This window comes from Melitaea cinxia, chromosome 17 (assembly GCF_905220565.1).
Source record: "Melitaea cinxia chromosome 17, ilMelCinx1.1, whole genome shotgun sequence".
NCBI lineage: Eukaryota > Metazoa > Arthropoda > Insecta > Lepidoptera > Nymphalidae > Melitaea > Melitaea cinxia.
Genome location: NC_059410.1, coordinates 14,698,065 through 14,720,785, shown reverse-complemented (window position 1 = coordinate 14,720,785; position 22,721 = coordinate 14,698,065). Strand labels below are relative to the sequence as shown.

General features: G+C 34.7%; 1 protein-coding gene across 1 annotated transcript in view; it reads right to left on the bottom strand.

Moving 5' to 3' along the window:
* The window catches only part of LOC123661884 (zwei Ig domain protein zig-8-like), a 38,163-nt gene extending 31,705 nt beyond the window's left edge, over nucleotides 1-6,458 (bottom strand). Inside the window, exon 1 of the mRNA XM_045596820.1 lies at nucleotides 6,407-6,458. Coding sequence (XP_045452776.1) covers nucleotides 6,407-6,458 — 52 coding nt within the window. The remainder of the gene's footprint in view (nucleotides 1-6,406) is intronic.
* Nucleotides 6,459-22,721: the final 16,263 nt, after the last annotated feature.

Genomic DNA, 22,721 nt, shown 5'->3' with positions numbered 1-22,721 from the left:
CAGCCCGATCACAAACAAATTTCATTATATAGAAAATCTGAAAATCTATATGTGACATTCACTCTACTTCACCATAACGGTTGTACGAAATAGCATGTACTGTTTCAAAGAAATACTAAAATAAGTAATTCACGTTACCAAAATATAAACCAATGAATTTGGACGATTAAATAAATCGCTTTGCTTATTCCAATAGTGTAAAAGATAATAATTGTATTTGTTCGCAAACGAAAAAAACCGACGTCAATTACATCGACAAGTAATATAACGTAAGTAAAAATAAAATACCAAATGCACTATTCGCCACTACGATTTTCGAATGTTTACCTCGATTTCTCTGGGATGCCATCATCAGATCCTTATCATGGTACTATCTTTGGCATATCTCCTTTCTAACAAAAAAAGAATCAGCAAAATCGGTTCATAAACAATGAAGTTATCCCCGAACACATATATATATATATATATATATATAATTATACGGTCAAATTGAGAAACCTCCCCCTTTCTTGAGGTCGTTAAAAATGTAAAAATACTACCGTTAAATAAATTTTAAAAACAATCTTCTCCATCTAAGTAAAACGAAAACGTCATAATCGAACTTTGATTGTATTAAAATTCACGAGTGGATCGCTCGAGGATCAATTAGAACCTCACGAATACACGGCTCAACCAAAATATTGTTTAATCTGTTAAATTTTCATTTCAATATTGGTTTATGTTCAAAAATAAAACACAGAATCTTTCTGGAACATAATTATCCAGAAAAATATAAAAAATTACTCGCCTTTTTTATATTGAATAAAAGTTTCCTGCTCAAATAATCATTTTTATAATGGGATAACACATAAAATGAATAAAAGAATTGTGTTTTTTTTAATATATATTTTTAAACGAAAAAAAAAAATGAAAATGACTCAAACTTTACGATAATTAATTGTAATTAATCACGAACCTCGAGAATTCAAATCAGGACAAGCAGCGCTGAGTTTTCGAGTATTTTTGTTAAAATTCATCTTACGCTCAGAGGTTAAGGAAATGGTCTTGAGGAAACAGGATTTTATTGTATAGCGAGTGATTAATTGAATTTTGAGGGAATATTTTCGATTTTTTGGGTTTTAAAGAAAAGCAGCATAATGCGGTATTGTAATTGTGTTTTTATTTCTGAAATCCTTATTGTAATATTTACGAATCCATTATAGCGTTTCACCCAGTTCTTACCTTAGAACACTGACGAATAAAATTATTTTAAAATATGTTTACCATTTACACACAGTCGTCTATTCCTAAGGTAGACTGCTGGTATCGACTGATATAATTGTATCGTTCGTTTCTTACAACGTACATATAGATAATTCATATTTAACTAAATATAATCGTCATACACAGAACTGAAGCAAAAAATGAATTAATTATTCCTGGAGACAAAGGCAGACTCACTGCAAATAGAGGTCACTGGGTAATAAGTTTGACACCATTTGCCATTGCCATTAACTTAAAAATGTCTTAAAATTTCTTCAGGTTTTAGCAAGATTTATTTATTAGTCTAATACTCTTTAAACAGGTTTCCGATTTTTAGGTAAAAGTTATAATCACTTGACGTCAGCCACCTGTTAAATCTATCCAAAAATGTTTAGATTTAAAGATTTTTTTCTAAATTGTCTAACGATCGTCATCTGGTACTACATTTTTTTTATTATTTTAAATCAGACTAGGTCGTCTATTCCTCTAATAGGCAGTTTAATGCTTATTTTTTGAGTAATATCCAACTGTTAGAGATAAAAATATATTTTTTGTGATAAATGCACGTATAAATAATTAATAGGTGTATGTCGAATTAATACATGTTATACCTAGACTCAGGTCGGGAATCGAACCCACAACCCTTGGAGTGCCTCTCCAGTCTGCGCCTGGGTATAACTGTTGTTAGATTACAACCGAGACCTTTAAGTGCATTATATGTGTATCAAACGTCTAAATAAAAAAAAAAAATCAATATGGTATATTTCCTGTATTTGAGCATATATATCCTGAAATCGTAGTTTATTTGGCATAAAATCTTCATATAATTACATTGGTAATAAGTATATAAATCAAGACCATTGACAATAGAAAACCATTTGTCAAAGTATCAGAACATCTGGCAATAGAAGAACTGGTTTGTTACTAGATTGTACTAAGATACTTGGAATATTCAATAGATTGTACTCTCAAATCGTATGTTTCGTAATACAAATAGGCACCATGTCTTAGTAGGAATTTATAGATAATGGGCGTGGAATACCTTGAAAGAAAAAACCTTTTACTAGTAATTTTAGTCATACATTGAAAATTTTTAGTAATTTCAAAATTTATCGAGAAGTTGTATAGCCTTTTATTTCTTTACAAAAGAAATTAGTACAATAACTTAATTAATTTCTTTTTATTTTACACTATAGCTGCCCGGTTTCAAAAGTTAACAGTATTATTTTTATTATTTTTTTAATTATTAAAACATTCCGTCGGCCTTACAAAAAAAAAAAAAAATAGCCAAATTGGTCGAGCCATTCTCGAGTTATGCGCTTAGCAACATTCATTTTTATTTATATAGATAAAGGTGATCGACCATATCATAGCACAGTTTACTGTGACAAAAGCTATATTAAATTTTAGTCAGTGTACCACTTTTTAAGTCAACTTGTTCGTTGTAGTGGATACTAACATTACATTTATCATAATAATTACATTTTTTTTTTTCATTTGATTAATTTTTAAAATAAATAACGACGCGTTAGCGCAGTGATCACAGCACGACAGACATTTGTATTGGCCATATCGATGTTTATCGTGTTCTGAGGATTTGCGCTTGCTGTCTTGTAAATCCTACAAGTTTCCTATGAGTGTGAAGTATTTATTTATTTATTTATCTTTTTATTATAGTTTGGGGGTTTGACGCGATAACGATAATTACTCTGGGAGTAAAATTTACCAAGTTCAGTTCAGTCATTTTACCCTTATCAACATATTTACACAGATAAAAAGCAGATTTTGATTATTGGTTTATTAATCAACTAGCTATGCCAGCGACTTCGTCCGCGTGGAATTTAACAAAAAACTTATTGTTTAGTTTGCAGAGTTATAAAATAAATAAATCTGTAAAATAAAAGTAGCCTAAGTTACTCGTTATTACATCAGCTATCTGCCGGTGAAATTCCCGTCAAAATCGGTCGGCCGGACTGCATTACACACAGACACTCCAATTTTATTTATTTCTATAGATTTCTATTTTGAATTATCAATATAATTTAATATACTTGGATTTATATCAACAATCCCAAACTCAATAATAAGTGTAATTGCGTTTCTATACCTTGTCCTATATCCAAAGGTTGTCGCTCTTTTAGCGATAAGACCGCCTTTGTACACCTTCTTCTAATTGTACTACTTTTGTTTGTATCTTTTAATGTACAGTAAATAATATTATTATCGAAGTAAAACTTCTTTACGAACGCTTGACTTAGGGGGTAAGCTGGTGAATGCGTGACGAGAGCGTTATGAAAAGAGTGATCGGGCGAGGCGAACGGAGCAACAGAGAGGGGCACACATTATCTTTTTTTTTTCTCTCATACCCAGTCACGTTTCATATATCTAAGACAGTGCAGGCCTATTGTGCAGGTATTGCTATAGAAGTTTTACTTCATTCGTGTGCTCTAAAGCAAACTCATTTTTTTAACCAACTTCAAAAAAGGAGGAGGTTATGTGTATATATATAAATATATATATATATATATTTATGTATGTTTGAGGATAACTTTGTCGTTTATGAACCAATTTTGATAATTCTTTTTTTGTTGAAAAGGAGATATCTCTGGTTTGGTACCATGATAAGGAAACCAGGATTTGATGATGGGCTCCCACAGAAATCGAGGGAAACTCGAAAATCCGCATAACTTTTTACCGGGTGCACAGTGCGGTGAGTCTAGGACAAAAAAGAAAAAAACAAATTTCGGTTTCCTACAAATCGGTATTGCCGTTTTAAAAATAATGAGTTCCTACACAACGAGCACCAATTTTTATTAGCTGGATAGTTTTTATTCGCTTATAATGACACTTTGAATGTCTCACTTTGAATGAATACCGCTAACTACCTTATCAGTCGTAAATCGTCTGTTGTGCAAAGTGCATTGTGAAAAGAAAGTGTAACGTTTTTATAAACTAACAGCTATGGAGATTAAAGGCCAAGATATGTACTTTAAATTATTATAGTTTTTGAGTCTATACGTTGTCTTTAACTATGTATGAATCTATCCAAAGTTGCTATTGAAAATAAGTATAACTCGGTGCATTTTAAAACTTTGAAGGAAGTTTTAAAAAAAACATTGCATAACATTGCATACTTGTAACATTTTATTATTACTACATTGGTATACTTTAATTTTCAGTACAGTTTAAGTGCTTCCGTTTGCGACTTTTTTTTATAATATCTTTTTCAGCGAGAAGGAAATCTATCAAAAACTCCGGGTAATCTGGTAGAAGTACCGTTTGAAACGGAAAAAAGTGGTCGAGAATCAGCTGTATTTGAGAGAATTTGTTCTCTTTTCGTCGGTTATTTTGTTTAAATATGAGTAATAAGTGGAAAGAAGTTAGTCGTAGCCGCCAAAGACTTTATCAACGCCACGGAGGTTGGCTACAACGGGAGATTCGCCTGCCAGAAAGTTTTAATTAATTTAAAATAATTTAATTTAAATTATTTTAAATAATTATTTAATTTAAAATAATTTAGTTTGGCTATTTTGGTAGATGAATTAAGTTAGAATGAATATTGTGTTTTTTTTACCTTAATTAAGATAAATATAATTTTATATTTAATATTGTTATTAGATTAAAGAAGCTAAAAATTATTATACTAGACAACATTAACAAAATTATGTACGAAATATAGTTTATTACAGCATTAAAACTGTGTTATGATTTTTGTCCATCGCGCCATACATTTCACTGCACTGTGGGGTGTATCGATTTTGATAAATTTTAATTTAGTCGAAGGCCGAGGTTTATCATGTGGTCACATTTAAATTTCATCGAGATCTGATTATAACTTTTGGAGTAATCTTTGATAATGTGTATTTACTTGACTAATTTTTCGTCTACCTTCGTTGTATTACTTGTCGATATAATTGAAGTCGGTTTTTTTCGTTTGCCTGCAAACACAATTATTATTATTAATGGCGTTTCTTTATAAAGATTATCTTAAGTACATTACCATTAGTCTATTGTAGAGATCGAAAAACTTGATTTCATCACGGATTTAGAATTTATTTCGACCCAATACAAAATGATTGTTCCGTTAATATTAGTTAATGGTATCTCGAGTTGATTAAAGTGGTATCATTTGTAATCCGAGGGATTTGAGTTCTTTTAAAGCTATCATTTCGGACTCGGATTCGTTTCATTAAGTCGTTTTGAAAATCTCCCCCATATTTCGTCTCGCTTTCTTGAATAAAATCCTTTGTGACGGAGATTATTTCGGCTTTATTGGTGTTACTTTTTATTTATTAAAACTTGGACAGTTACTTGAACAATTAGTGTATTGATTACTAGCTTTTAAATGTATTTTTAATTTATATGAACTGTAAATAAATATACATTTAATAATAAATTTTTTCAGTTTTGGGTGACACAATTTTTATTCAATTTTATCTTCAGTAGACAGGATTAAAGTCAAATTGTTAAACGAATATCAATAATTATTTCAATTGTAAGAAGTTATTGTCCAATGATATATTAATATGCAGTCTAACGGAGGCAGGGCACAGCAGGAAATTTCCTGCTCAGAGTATGGAGCAGCCCGACTGGGTTAGTGCCTCGATCTTCGTTTTGACGTGACCAGAGCTCCTGGGGGAAGTTGGGGATAGGGTCGGCAACGCGCTTGCGATGCTTCTGGTGTTGCAGACGTCTATAAGCTACGGTAATCGCTTACCATCAGGTGAGCCGTACGTGTGTTTGCCAACCTAGTTACAATTTTATGTAGTAATAGTTTTTATGTAATTGATAGATTGTAAACTGTTGGAAAATTTATTTTATATTTACTCAATACAAATTTTAACGAATTATAATCAAAGACGAAATTTTTTAACTAACATTTTTACAGTACATTACATTTACTCTAATCATATGGTGTTGGTTATTTAACATTTTAACGTAAGCTAACTTTACACGTTTTAAATTGACATGTCATAATAAAAAACCATTAAACCAAATGACTGAATTAAAAATAAAATAAAAATAGTAAAAAAATATCACAATCTACAAATTAATAAGGTTGATTAAGACCCGTTCAAGGGCTTCATTACTATATAAAGTTTGTATAAAATGGTATAAAAGTGCGAAAGCGTTAATACGGCCCCAAAGGGTTCTGTTTACTCACCCGTGCGGCTGACAAGGGCTAGCGCACCGAGCGCGCCCAACAGAAAAGCCATCGTCATAGCTAGATCACGTGTCCGTTCATAATCCCACTTTAACACTCCGCTACACCCTTATAAGCCTCCTGGACATCTGTGGACAAATGTGAACTTTATTTATTAAGTTTTAAAGTCTAATTTGATTCGCAAAAGTAATTGCTATATTAGCATTTTATCGTGTATAATGTTTTGTTTTATATCGGTGCAAAATGATACGCGTATTTTTTAAAGGTATTTTATTATAGGTTTTTTAACGTGTTTTACATTAAAACAAAGTTACAAAAGGTCTTATCTCTAAGAAAAAGAGAGAGGGGGGGGGTTTCTAGACAACCTTTGTGGAAAGAATAAGGTATTCTAGGAATCGGTATTGTACAAATATTAGTGGCTAAATACAAAGTTTTATTTTAAATTTGTGTCTATTCCAAATTAATATTAATAAAAATCTATCGATCCTTAGGTCTATGAAATTTTTATATTATTTTTTATATTATTAGGTTGGCAACGATGCGTATGGTTTCCCGATGCCATGCGGTTACCGAGGCCTAATGAAACTAGAAGCATTACAAGCGCGTTGTTAACTCTACGCCTGCTGTCAACACAACGCTTTACTAGTAGCTCTGTATACCATATTCATGACAGGAACAATACACTACTTGGAAGCAGTATTATTTGACTGTGATTTTGTGTGGAGTTGTGGTTGGTAAGATATTTCATTGTTCAAGTTTTGTGTGCGATTTATTTGATATAGATAACTTCGTAGCATTTTATTTTCATGAATATATCAATAACTTTTCAACTTAATTTTATATAAAAGCCTTTTCTGATAATATGGAACACAAAAATTAATTATTCAAATTGGTCATTGTTTAAATGAGCGTACATATATTTCGGCGAATTATTTTATTTTCTACGTGTGTAAATTCTTACGTGCGATTCTTAAAGGCCTTATGTACCCACAACTGAACCATCTGCAAGTAATTAACGACATGTCGTCCAGATTCAGCTTAAAGTGTTTCAATTAGTGTAAACAGATGAAACCTAAAACTACGCTGTGTTTACGGCAGTATAGAACATAGCCACCCCCTCTCTTCCCGTGGGTGTCGTAAGAGGCGACTAAAGGATAACACACCATCATGGAACTTAAAGCCGATCGATGGTCGGATAACCATCCAACTGCTTTGAAATACACAGGCCAAAGACGGGCAGCAGCGTCTTAGGTGCAACAAAGCCAGCCCCGCGGTCACCAACCCGCCGGTCCAGCGTGGTGACTATAGGCAACACACATGAGTTTACGCCATTTTCGGCGCCAACTTGTGAAGGCCTATGTCCAGCAGTGGACCGCGATAGGCTGAAGTGAGATGAAAATACTGAGGACGAAAACTTTTCACTGTTACTTGTAACTGTTCTTTTTTTTTTTTTTTTATACATAGATAGGCTGGCGTTTGACCGCTATTTCACCTGATGATAAGTGAAAATGCGGTCTAAGATGGAGCACGCTTACCTAGAAGTAACCTATTCACTCGCGACTTAAAGATCCCCAGGTCATAGCTTTCAGGAAACACAAACGCTGGTAGAGAGTTCCATTCTTTGGCCGTACGGATCAAGAATGTACTAGCGAATCGCTTAGTGCGTATAGGGGGAATGTCAACCATATAAGGGTGACGTAACGCAGAGCGTCTGGTTGTACGATGATGGAAGGGGGAGGGGGAATCAGGTCATGGAGTTCCTGCGCACACATCAATGAAAGATGAAACCTGAGCTGAAATGATGCTAACCCTTGGAAACTTTTATATAATCCGTGCTACTATCAGCAATTCTCGTTATTTTACAGCTAAAGATATGTACTTGTAAATGTCGTAGTAAATATTAAATTATAAAATATTCAGTTAATAGTTACAAATACAAATAACTTCATCAAAGTTTCTTTTGACATAATATCAATAGTGGAAATTACCGACAGTAAGTTAGCTAATCTCTTGAGGACCGATAGGGTAAAGTGGCCTTCAGATGGGTCAATACTGGGAACTGACTTAAAACTTTTAATTGTACATTTTTATTAATTATTATTTTTATTTGAGAATTCTTAGTGCAATTGTTTATTTTTCTTGTGATTGTCGTCATTGTAAGAATAGATTAATAATTATTATAGGTATAGGTTTTTGTGCTTGAGACTTGAGTATTATGTGTGTTTCCCAATAGGTTTTTCCAGTAGGATGAAGGAAGGCCGTTGAGTGTGTATGTCATATATATATGTTTAGTATGTTGTGGGGAAGTTATTAAGGAATTCACAAACACCAGTGTGTATAAAAAAATGCTAAGTATTCTTTGAAATAAAAAATAAAAAAACATAATAAGCTGAACCATGTCAATACTTATATATACAAAAACAATATCTTGTCATAAAAACAAAGAAAATGTCTCTTATGAGAACAGAGTTGCCAAGGAATATTCCGGTTTAATTCCCTTAAAATAACAAAGTTTGATTTTCGTTTCGAGCTTACGTACAAAAATTTGGTTACGATGTTGTTGTAATCATCTTAAAGTAAACATACAAGCTCCTGTAAATATTAGCAGAAATTTTCAGTATAAACATTTTCCTCATTCGCTTTGTTCTAGGTCTAATATAGGGAGTACGTTATTTGGAAATAATAAGGATCGTTATAACAACATCATGAACAACGTATACAATGCTTTCCGTTTCGAGGAAAATTTTTTCAAGTGTGTGTAGCTATATATACGTTTACAGGCAAAAGCACGCTCTCAAGCGTAGGTGTACCTATTATAATATACACGCAAATTTCTCGTTACACACACATAGATCAACCCTCATGTCTTAGCACGCAAGCGTATTCGACCAAGAACGCAAAAAAATTACACTGACATAATACATACAACATAGCGTAGGTATGAAAAGCTGTCCCTAAATATAGTCTATAGTTTGATGTATATTATAATATACTAATATTATGCAGCTGAAGAGTTCGTTTCTTTAAAAGCGAAATTATTTCTGGGTTGAATTATTTTTTTATTATTTAAGGCGCGTGAAACTTTATTGCACAACTCGTATAAAATAATGCCATAAAAACTATTTGCTACGTTACCTTAGTATTATTTATTACAATTGGCAATAAAATACTATGTCGTTAGATATACATTGTTTAAATGGTTGGATCTGTTGGAGATGTCCGAAACCGATATAAAGTTACCTTGGGACTTTTCCCACGTTTTTCCGTAAGTCTATAAAGGTCCATTACTAAGGGAATACTTGAAATCCTATATATGGATTGTTTGACGACATGACTGGTTTAACTGACGGATAAACAAATTTATTATAGCTGACCCCGCAAACGTTGTTTTGTTATTTATGTTATTAGCCCCCTTAACTTGTGTTGTTGAATAACGCCTACTTCGAAAAAAAAAGACTTAGAGGTATGAAAAGTAGATGTTCGCCAATTCTCAGATTCAGACATTCGATCCAGCCGTTTCGGAAGAGTATTGATACAGATATAACTACTTTTTCATTTAACTCTAATGATACGGTTTTTTTTTCAGCTACCCACGGTGTTTGAAGTCGGTTATTTTTTCATTTGTGAGCATACACGAAATCGAGATATCAGCCGAAATAATTTTTCTTCTTCATTACCCATAATCTCGGATTATATCAAGCAGCTTCTGAAATATAATCCCTCTCTAATTGGGAGTTAATTCTGACTAGATATTTTGTTTCAAACTCAATATATAGTTAGTCAGGATAAGGGAATTTACAACTGTGAAATAGCTACGAATTTCTGTGTCAGTATACCTTTGTGATGTTATCACGCGTTTATTAACTTCAATACCGGTGCAATGGAGTTTTGTTGGCATATATCTATATATTTTTATATATTTTTTTTAAGCTCCTCGCCTTCTCCCGCACCTCCAATCAAGCATGATGAACGAAATCTGTGACGGAGATCTCAAAGGTGCCGCTCGCATCTTGTTCTACACCGACGTGCTATCACCAGATACCCCTGACACCCTTCAGGCCTTACGGACAAAACACCCTCCAGCTCCAGTAAACCCATTTTTTCTAGACCCACCAACAGCAGGGCAAGAATGCCTTCAAATTCAAAACAAAGATGTTACGGGTGCCATTTTATCTTTTAAACCAGGTTCGGCTGCAGGTTTAGATGGAATCTCACCCCAACATTTGAAAGACTTAACATCGCATTCTGTGGGTGATGCAGGTGAGCAACTTGTAAATTCGATCACTAAATTAATCAATTTTATCTATTCCGGTAATGTCAATCCAGAAATTTTTCCCATTCTTTTCGGCGCGAACCTCATCGCCCTCACCATAAAGGACGGGTGAGACCAATTGTTGTTGGATCAACACTTCGACGTCTGGCCAAAATTGCCTCCAAAATTGCTATTAGACATATTTTACCAAAATTAAATTCGGAATTTGAACCCGTACAGTTAGGCTTCGGTGTAAAAGGAGGCTGTGAGGCAGCCGTCCATGCCTTACGCTCTTTCCTAACTTACGGCCAGCCTGACGTGTTGCTCAAAATTGACGTCAAAAATGCTTTCAATTCGGTAAATAGGGATACCCTGCTGACACAAATAAAAAAGGCATATAACGCAATTATACAATTATCTTCTTCTCAGTTACGCTGACCCAACAAACTTATTATATCGTTCTAATGAACTATCCTCGGAAGTAGGTTGTCAACAGGGTGATCCCCTTGGGCCTGCAATTTTTAGTTTAGCTATAAATCCGATAATTAAAAATCTAAATTCTAAATTCAACGTCTGGTATTTGGACGACGGGACCCTAGGAGGTGATGTGGATACTGTGTTATCGGACCTTTTTTTAATCAAAAATAAATTTGAAGCCATTGGTTTGGAACTTAATTTTAGCAAATGCGAACTTTTCATAAATAACTGCGACTTAAATTTAAATGACGTAAAACGAAAATTTAATATTTTGGCTCCAAATATTAAAAAAGTTAACAGTAATTCCCTTTACCTTTTAATCTCTCCAACTTTTGATGAATGTATCTCTGAATATATTAATAATTCAATCACTAAATTTCAAAATTCAGTTGACCGTCTCCTTGAAATTAGTCCACATTATGCACTTTGCATCTTAAAATATTGTCTTTTCGTCCCTAAATTTACGTATGCGCTCCGTTGCTGCTCCTTTTAGAATCACCCAGATATTTTAACACAAGTAGACGACTTAATCAAAATTAGCTTAGAATCGATTCTTAATATGCAACTGAACGAGCAATCTTGGACCCAAGCATCCCTACCTATCCGTTATGGTGGTTTAGGGATTCGCAAAATTTCCAGTGTCGCTTTACCAGCCTTCCTATCTTTTGTCCATAGTTCAGCAAATCTCATAAGTAAAATTTTAAGGGCATCCCCTTCAAACTTTGAGATTGCTAGTTTGGAAGAAGCTAGAAACGCTTTCTTAATTGCATGCCCAGGTCAAAATTTTCCAGTTTCTCCAAATTCACAGAGGAGCTGGGACGACATAAACTGCAAATTGAGTTATGACAATCTTTTAAGCTGTAGTACAGGCTCGGCGCGTGCTAGGCTTTTGGCCGTGGGTACGCATGAGGCCGGCTACTGGCTTCACGCATACCCTTCGACAAATACAGGAACATTTATTGAGCCTGACATGCTCTGAATCGCAATCTGTCTACAGCTTGGGGTTCCGGTCTGCGCTCCTCATAAATGTCCCTGTGGCAGTGATGTCGACAAGCTAGGACATCACGGTCTGTCATGCCTAAAAAGTGCAGTCCGCTTCTCGAGACATGCCGCACTTAACGATATCATACGCCGGTCCCTTGCCACCGTAAACGTGCCAAGTCTACTTGAGCCGACTGGTATTGCAAGAGACGATGGCAAGAGACCGGACGGTATGAGTTTGATTCCATGGAAGATGGGCCGGGTGCTGGTGTGGGATGCAACCTGTTCAGACACGCTGGCCCCTTCCCATCTATATGGAACCAACAAGAGATCTGGTGCGGCTTGTGAAGCGGCTGAAATAACCAAAGCAGACAAATACAGGGGTCTAGGCTCCGAATATGATATTTTCCCATTCGGTGTCGAGACCCTTGGTCCGTGGGGTCCTAGTGCTAAACACTTTTTAAGGAAATAGCGAAAAGGTTATTCGATGTCACAGGAGACCGAAGAGCTGGCTGCTACTTCGGACAAAGAATTAGTCTAGCTATTCAAAGGGGGAACGCTGCCACTATCTTCGGAACCTTGCCTAAAGGGACAACTTATAATAATATTTTTTAATTATTATATATATATATACTTACGGTTTTTTAGTTTAATGTTATTTATCTAATTATTTTTTTTTTATATATAAGTAATATTATTATGTTTTATACATAAGTAATATTATAGTATATTTTATTTCTAAAACATGCAATTTTTTTTTAAATCAAGGTAGGCGTTACTCAGCAACATCATTGTGTAAGTTGGACTAACTTAATGTCTCCAACAGAGATGTGAGTCCACCGACCGGTTCTTATTCTAACGTATGATACAAATGTTTTTTTTTTTTAACTATTCAATTATTTATTCTAGATGTATAAATTTATTTATGATTTTTTTTTGTTATAGTTAATTTTCTTTTTCTTGTTTTTTTTTTCTTTTTTGGTAAAGTTATTTTATATAATGATATCTTCCATTATCTAACGAACAACACATTTTCCTAATAATAATATACTTATATCTAACTTAATCTTACATTATTTATATGCGTAAATGTTTTCTTAAAAATATATATTTTAATATTATATCACCACTTACTGCCCAAAAGCAAAGCAACCTATTCGCATTTTACTTTGACATCGCGAGAACACTCTCAACGACGGCGGTGTCTCTATTATGAGTCGCCATCTTGAGATGTGCTCGAGAATGTCTTTTTCTGTAGCCTCCGCCTCCTGACGAAATGACAGATCGCGTCATCTCTGTCGTCGGTGTAGTAGACACAGGCCTTGGTGTGTCTAGTCACCGCGACTATCGCGTGCGAAACGTTGTCATGTATTCGCAGCCTCCCATTCCTCGTCTGGATGACGATGACACTCTCACTCGTCTGGCCCTGCACCTCATGGATGGTCAAGACACGCGACCCCTCCCCTTTCCCGTATCCTTGGTCCACCAGCAACTTCTTCTCTTTCTGCGTGATGACCAGGCACAGGGTCCAATTCTATCTTGCAGAGATTCACGCGTCCGTGAAGCTTTCCACGCGCAGGGAACGGATTATTTGGCTTGAGCTATAGTCATTTTAGACCTCGCTGATGGCGAAGGCGATATCCTTTGGGTTTCCGTGCGTGCAAGACAACTCCCACGATATGCCTGTTATCAGGGTTGGTCTGCTGTACCGCATCATGAACAGGTTTACCCTGTCGATGTACGGCAGCTGGTTAATGTCTCCGATGAGGACCACCTTCTTGGCCCCTGATAATCAGGCTGCCATCACTATGTGATTTGTTGAAATTATAAGCAAAAGGTACACAATTTTTTAATCACAACTAAGTCAACAAACAACCATGCGGCTTACCTGGTGGTAAGCGATTATCTAACTTATACATAATTTATTGTGACACTACAAAAATCGCAAGCGCTTTACCAACCCTACCCCGAATACTCCCCAGGAGTTGAGGTCAACTTACCAGAGGAATAAAACAATGCTTGAAAGCAGTATTATTATCTTCTGTAAGGGTAGGGTGTGTCGATGTGAGCCGGACAGTCCTCATGGAGGAGAAGTCTGGTCTTTTCGCCGAGGCCAGCCTGTCGCTGGAAGGATCCTGTTACCTGCAGATCTGGGACCCCCCAAATTATGAGGCTGAATGCTCCCGCAGGGGTTTTGGTCGGTATTGCACCCCCAAGTGCTGAAGCCGACATATGGTCTAGGAATGCCTACCCGGGCATCTGGATATCACACGTAAATGGGTTCCCCTGCGATACCAAAAAATCGATCGTGTGTTGATGTACTTGTCTAGTCGGGCTGCTCTCGATTTTGGGCAGGATATTCCCAACTATACCCTACCTCAATAAATCAATTGATGAATATTTTTCCTTGCGATACTTTTGGGTTTCCTGACGTCTGGAAGCTATGTTAATCCCTTACCATCATGTGAGCCGCTTAAAAAAGTTGGCATCAAAAAGGGTAAAATAGAGCGATGTATCCATATTTTCTTGCTATTCGTTTAAGAAGAAAATTCTTGTATTTCGTACAAGGTTAAACCGTTTTATAACATACAAAGGCGATCATGCGGGTGCCGTCACAGATAATTTAACTTATGTAACATAAAAACGGTAGGACCGCGATATCTTCTTAATAGAAGCGTAAGTACCTTTAGCTTTAATGTTCGACCCATACTTTATGTATATACTAGCTACAGGTATATTCTCTGGTCTCATCTGAAGTAGCTAGGAGTATAAAATAATGATAACTTTCGGCAGATCCGATAGCGCATCGTGCTGTGACTCTACTTTCTGTCCTGAGAGTTGTGGATTGGATACCCACCCGTCTGGGATATTAAACGAGTGAAGTGATATTGAGAATAATAATAATACTTTTTATTGTACAACAATAAAAGAAACAACAAAATAATAACATAAAATGGAATAATAATGGAAAGGCGGTCTTATTGCTGAAAGAGCGATCCCTTCCAGACAAACCTATGCTTGGTTGTTTCCAGTCTACAAGAAAGCGAGACCGCGCTGGTAATAAATTGAATAACTATATTCGTACAATATTTTAAAAAAATGGTAAAATAATAATTATTCATACGTTAACATAGTTCTACTACAACCTTGGAACTTATAAAGCCGACCGATGGCGGGATAACCATCCAACTGCTGGCTTTGAAATATACAGGCCGAAGACGGACAGCAGCGTCTTCGGTGCGATAAAGCCAGTCTTTCGGTCACAACCCGCCTGCCCAGCGATGTGACTATGGGCAACACTCATAAGTTCACGCCATTTTTGGCTCGAACTTGTGGAGGCCTATGTCCAGAAGTGGACTGCAATAGGGTGAATGAAAACATATTTATCGTAGATTGCAATAGTATTAACAAAAATCACGACACTGCTAAATTAAATTCCCTCCACGTTTATTCATAAAGAAGATAATATCAACAAAATAATTTCAGGATATTTTCTGTATATTTTGAGAATATTATCTCACAAACAAAACGTACTTTTAGACATGATTACAAATACGAATTACTCCTTCTGGGTACATATAAATGGTTTTCGCAAATAACTTGTCATCTCCAGTGATTTATGGTTGATGTAGTTAGAGCAGTGTTGTCTTCTAAAAGATGTAGATTCATTTGATTGATGTAAGCTAAATTCAAGTTCCATATATTTTATACTTAGACTAGTTTATCAAAGCTAACGCGTTGATGTTTTATCTCTTTCTACTTAATGACTAGACTAGTGGCATAAGACAGAGACATGAGTAATCTGTGGTTCTTATCTTAAATAATGCACTAGCTGTGCTATCCCGCGGAAAAAATACCATATAGCCTTCCTTCGTAAGTGGGCTATCTAACACAAGAAGAGTTTAAACAAACGAACTGTTTAGCTTGTAGCTTTTAGATCTGTATGAATTTCAATCAGACAATTATAAAAATGTATACGCGACAGCCATTACTCCTTAAAAACGACCTTACCCTGATAAAATTTTGCAGGCAATTTAAAAAGCACGGCCGTCGACATTAAAGAAAACTATAGTTAATAATTGAAATATATAAAGTACTTTTTATTTTATATAGACAACTGCATCTTTCAATCAATGCCCTTACATAAACACGAACACAGTGGGCTGAGCTCAAACATCTAAAATAATCTACAATTATAGAATATGGCACATAAATGGAAGAATTTCGTGCGGGTATGCAGAAGTTTGGGACGAAACTTTGGGATAATTAAAAAGGATGTGGGACGAGAACCTTCGCTGAAGTCGCATTTGCCAAGTGAGGGGTCACTGTACTTAAATGGGTTATAATTCTTGTTGGTATTGTTGATATTTGCAAATACTTTCCTTTACAATAAATTAATTTGTAGGCTAGAAATACTAGAAATTACTAGGTGTGAATTTAAGAAAAAAGTTATTGTTCAGTTTGCAGGGTTAAAAAATAAATAAATTTCTGAAATAAAAGTAGCTTAAGTTACTCCTTATTACATCAGCTATCTACCAGTAAAAGTCCCACCAAAATCGGTTCAACCATTTCAGAGATTAGCCGGAACAAAAGACAGACGAAAATTGTAAAACATATTATTTTGGTATATGTACCGTGTATACATTTATATGCATTTAGTAAAAGCGGATATTTTAAAATTACAAATAGACACTCCATTTAATTTCACATTTTTTTTTGTGTAGATACCTTAACGAAGAAATTCTTGTTACATAAACAATTTCAACTATAAACACTAATCTCCATATTGATTAAACAGCTTTCTAGATTAACTTGCTAATTGAAACGTTGAAAAGAGATCTGCTTTAAAGGAGCAAAGCGCTTTGAGCTTGAATTACATAGCTATTTCTCTTGTGTGCGTGGTAGTAATTTAACACATCACAGCGGCATTAATTTACAACTAACAACTTTTTAGGGTTTACACACGTGTATATACTATCTTTTTAATTTATTATAAAATTAAATAAATAAATAAAAGATTCACACTTAACGGCCCCGGTATGATTATTTCATGTGTCGGGGGTCCAGAAACACAATACACAAGTACAAACGCCTAGACCACGAGAAACATCTGTATGGCTAATACAAATCGTTGTTATGTGCGGGGAGCGAACCCGCGACCGCTAGTGCAATAACCAAGGATGTGATCGCTGCGCCAACGCGTCGTCGAAAATTTTCGATTTCTTGTAAATATCGTAAAATTTCAAAATACGATTTTTAAAATAACCACTATGGTATGTTGGTGCGTGTAGACGCCCAAACACCGACGGTTTGCAGGTTCGACTCCCGCTCGGGATGGATATTAGTATTTGTTCAAATATTTCTTTCCGCTTGGGATGTCTGTAATTGTGGGTATCTCGGAGACCCGTGCGAATAAATCGCACTAAACAATTAAAAAAAAACATACTGACCGTCAATCTTGTTGACGTTGTTTCAATATTAAAGCCGTCATATATATAATTTTGATAATTAATTAATGTATAATTTTTTTTTTTGTTGATGCCGATAAAGCAAGCAATTATCTATAAAATGATGTATAATGTATGTAGAGTAATTGTGAAGTTTTTTCTAAACAGGGTGGCAAACATCTTAACATTAGCGTATTAATATAGATGGTACTAGCTAACCCCGGAAACGTTGTTTTGCCATATATGTTATTAACCTCCTTCTAACTTAGTGGTATGAAAAATAGATATTGGCCGATTCTCAGACCTACCCGATATGCACACAAAATTTCATAAGAATCAGTCCAACCGTTTCGGAGGAGTATTTTTTTTTTTTTATGTCACTAGGTCGGCAAACAAGCGAACGGCTCACCTGATGGTAAGCGATTACCGCAGCTTATAGACACCTGCAACACCAGAAGCATCGCAAGCGCGTTGCCGACCCTATCACCAGTGGGGATTGGGACATATTTCCCTGGAGCTTTGGTCATCTTACTCACCAACAGGAACACAATGCTGCTTGAAAACAGTATTATTTTGCTGTGATCTTCTGTAAGGTCGAGGTACTACCCCAGTCGGGCTGCTCCATATTCTGAGCAGAAAATTCCTGCTGTGCCCTGCCTTAGTTAGAGTATTGTAACTAACATTGTTACACGAGAATTTTATATATAAGTATAGAACAAAAACCACAATAAACAAACTTCAAACACGCTCGACCAATATTTGGCCACATAATCCTACGCGGTACAAACCAATACTCGAACGCTTTCGATTACTGATATCACAACATGACAAAGGAGGTTTCATTGTATGCTTACAGCGAGTTTTGAAAACAAACGAACAAGTAGTAAACTTTACATATTGACACTTTTCCCAATTTTACGATATTAAAATTCAAGTGATATATATAAAAACTTTAAAATTGAAAAATAAAAAACGATCGATTGATTCAGCCTGTAACATCCCACTGCTGAGCATAGGCCCTCTTTCTTTATGTAGGAGAAGGATTTGGAGCTAAATACCCATGTTGCTCCATATGATATATTATACTATGAGTAACGATCGCTATCAGGTGTGATAATAATAGGACCGGTAGATTAAAGTGTATTTGCACGGTAAGGAGACCAACAAGGATAAATAATGTCAGAGAGATTGTACAGTTACATAAAAATACGTTTACGTAAAGTGTAGTCTAATTGACACACATTATGCGAAAACCTTGCGCTATAAATACTATTCCGAAATATAATAAATACTAGCTTCTGCCTGCGAGTTCGGCCGCGTGGATGGACAATGCTATACATAATGTTTGCAAAACTTTTACTGCTTACGCACGGCACGCAGCGGAAGCTCTCAAAAGGAGAAAAAAAAAACGATTTTGAAACATTCTTCATTGGTACTCCACTCTTATTGGTCTTAGCGTTATGATATATAGCCTATAAGCCTTCTTCGATAAATGTGCTATATAACGCTGAAAGAATTTTACAAATCGGACCGCTAGTTGCTGAGATTAGCGAGTTCAAATAAACAAACAAACAAACTCTTCAGCTTTATAATTAATATTAGTCTATACTATTATCAAAGTTAGTAAGTATATGTTATAATCAAATAGAAACATCAACTTAATCTCATACTATTATGGCGTCATTACTCTTGTAATTTAATTCTTTGATAAAAGAAAAATATTCAAAGACTAAATGAAAAGAAAAAGAAAAACACAGTATGTGTGTGCAAGAAAAACTCATTTTTAGAATAAGACTAGCTGAGCCCGCAAACGTTGCTTTGCCATATATGTTATTAACCCTCTCCCCCCCCCCCCCCCCTTATAACTTAGGGGGATGAAAAATAGATGTTGTTCGATTCTCAGACTTACCCGATATGCACACAAAATTTCATGAGAATCGGTTAAGCCGTTTCGGAGGAGTTTAACTATAAACACCGCGACACGAGAATTTTATATATTAGATTATATAACCTAAATGCAGAATATTTCCGATATAATCGAAAGAGATTAGATCAAATATCCTGCATTGCATCATAGAATTACTCGCGCTCCAATAACGGGCACAGATGGAGTTTTAAACTAGTTTATCCTTTAGCGTCTTTCAATAGACGCTGTTAAGAACTTTTCAGTAATACTAGGACATTCTGAACGGTTAACACATCATAATGGACTCTTGAGCTGACCTTTATGAGGATTCAATAAAAATATTCTCATTCTCAACGTATTGCTCTTATTAGATTTTTGTTCAAAGTTCTAACCTGTAGAAATGTAGAATTAACATTAACTGCTTTATTAAATTGTAATAATTCTCGAGGTTAAAGTTTTAATGGAGGAAGTTTAACTTGAGGTATTATTTTTCAATATTCTTTTATGCGGGTCATTAATTTGTATTGAATTTGTTAGGATAATCACTTTAGCATTGATGTATGTTTTTTTTGCGTTAATTATATTTCGAATCAAGTTTTTATGTAAAGTTCGCCTAACAAGTACTTATGTTATTTTATGACTTAAATTTTTGTGTGATAACCATAAGTACTCATAAGGGTTTTTGCCCATAGTCACCACAGCAGGGGAGCAGGTGGGTTGGTGACTGCAGGACTGGCTCTATAGAACCGAAGACGGGCTGCAGCGTCTTCGGACTGTGTAGTTGAAAGCCAGCAAATGTTTGGCGCGCACTTGGAAGACTTATGTCCAGCAGTGGACTGCGATAGGCTAAAGTGAACCATAGTATAGTTTTTTTTTTGATCAAAATCATATCAAAATCAATATAACTTTATTCGAATAGGCTTCAAAAGTACTTTCAAATCGTCATTTTACAAATTAAAATTTAAAGTGATTATTATTTTTAAAAGTGAAGATACCACCGATTCGGAATGTAGATTCTGCAGAAAAGAATCAGCAAGAAACTCCGCATATAATTACGATAAACTCATCAAAAATTCTTAGTTCCAATCGTTCTATGAATAGGGAATTTTCCTTACTAAGTTAATTGGTTGTGAGGTTAAGTTACAAATTTTAAAATTGCAACAAAAATAAAAATAAAAATTTTCTTTTAGGTACGGCGAGTGGTTAAAAAATAAACAATAATATGCATGAAAAAGAAGAAATGTTTACGCCCACACATATACTTGATTTATACGTATGAATGTATTATTTTGCTATTGCTATTGTTGTTGATAAAATATTAGTATGTTCGTGCCTAAAAAGACACAAGGGCATAATTATTGAATCAAATAAATCTATTATAATTTAAAATTTTTCTAAGTAGAGAAAGTCGTTGGTGTCAGTTAGTAGGGAATCATTAAACAAGTTCGTTCCAAAGTTTGTCATCACACTGACGAACGAAGAGAGTATAAAATTTAACAAAGTTTGAAGTAAGGTTAAATTAGTCTTAAACAAGTTACACAGTATAAAGTTGGAAAAAAAGATCTTTAGATATTTTCTTGATTAAAAAATAAACATTCTGGAATTATTTTGTCGTGGAGCAAAAAAATAAATCTATATTTAAGATGCATTTTAAAGACTGGCTTATATCTAAGCCTGGGAAGCGACCGGTTAGGAAAAACGTTATAAAAATAGTGTTATAGGATTTAAAAACTATCTCATTTAGTCTTTAACGGATATTTCTTGCTTCTGTATAAAAAGGAGTCTTAATTAACACTATTTACTCACACTAACACTATTTATTCGACACAAAGATATGAAAACTATAAGTTCAAGTAAGAACAAAGAACATTTGAATTTCTACACGCCTATAGAAAATCAATATTATGTGGTCTGGACTGGACCAGCTACACTACTTAGCATAGGATTCTTTGTTCTCGTTTAAAGAAGCAGTGTCGGAACTTAATATATTCACGGCGGTTTAGTGGATATTTTCCTTATCATATCTAATGATTGCTATCAGGTGTCTGTTACAAAAATCAGGGCAGACAATTTTACAAGTATTCTGTGGGTATATATTGACACTAACAAGGATATACTCAGACGAAGAAAAAAAATTTCACGCACAAATAGCCATCCTGAGTGAGGGCCTTTTAGATAACTTTAAGTACCACTACATTGGAACGGTTTACTTCAGCCCATCGCAGTCCACTGCTGGACATAGGCCTCTCAAAGTTCGCGGAAAAAATGACGTAAACTCATGTGTTTTGCCCATAGTCACCACGCTGGTCAGACGGGTTAATAACCGCAGCAGGGCATGGTTATCTATTATAAAATATTTTGTTATTGCACAATTAAATAAATAATTACCCTTTTCGTAAATGCAGTAACTGAGGTAGTACTCAATCCGTGCCTCGCAAATCACAATCAATAAGAAAGCACAAAAACAAACCAACAGAGCACAACTCACAAGAACGTCGCTATGACGAAAGTGCTATAAATATACTCAAGTAGTGGATTTTGTGAAACTTTAATCCACCAGAACATTAATAATAAATATTCTCACAAAATACAAGTCTTTCCAGAGATGAGTAGCTTTGAAGCACTTACTAAGTGATTTCGAAAGTATATTATTTAAAATATTCCACTAAGAATATTTTAAAATTTTATTAAACTAAGTACCGGTATTTCTTATAGCCGTCCAATAATAGAAGAAAATGGAAATTAAGTTAATCAGTACTTGACCTCAATGGAACTTATATTCAATCCAACGAGTAAAAGAAAAAAAAAATATATATAGAAAGCAAATCCAGACCGTCGCGTTAAGAATTTAGTTTAGTTTTTTTTCCACTGCGATCCCGGTTCCATTGTAGCATTCAATGTGATCAGCAAATAGATTAGTTTTATTGTGATTTTAAATTGAACATACGGTTATAAATTTATTAATTTATGTACTACGCATGACTAAAATTTTGATGAAGTGCCACAAACACGCAAATATTTATTTGACGAAATAAAAATTCAAAACAAGTGAACACTTCAAATCGTTTCGCCTTTTGTTTTAAAATAATAAATAGCAAAAAGTTACATAAACAACACACAAAATAATTTATGATAAAATCTTCCAAATGCTAGGAACACGTAATAACCACATATTAGAGGAATTCAAGTATACAATATGCATAAAATTTAATAATGCATGGACGAACATTCGAGCCAAATTCCATAAATAAT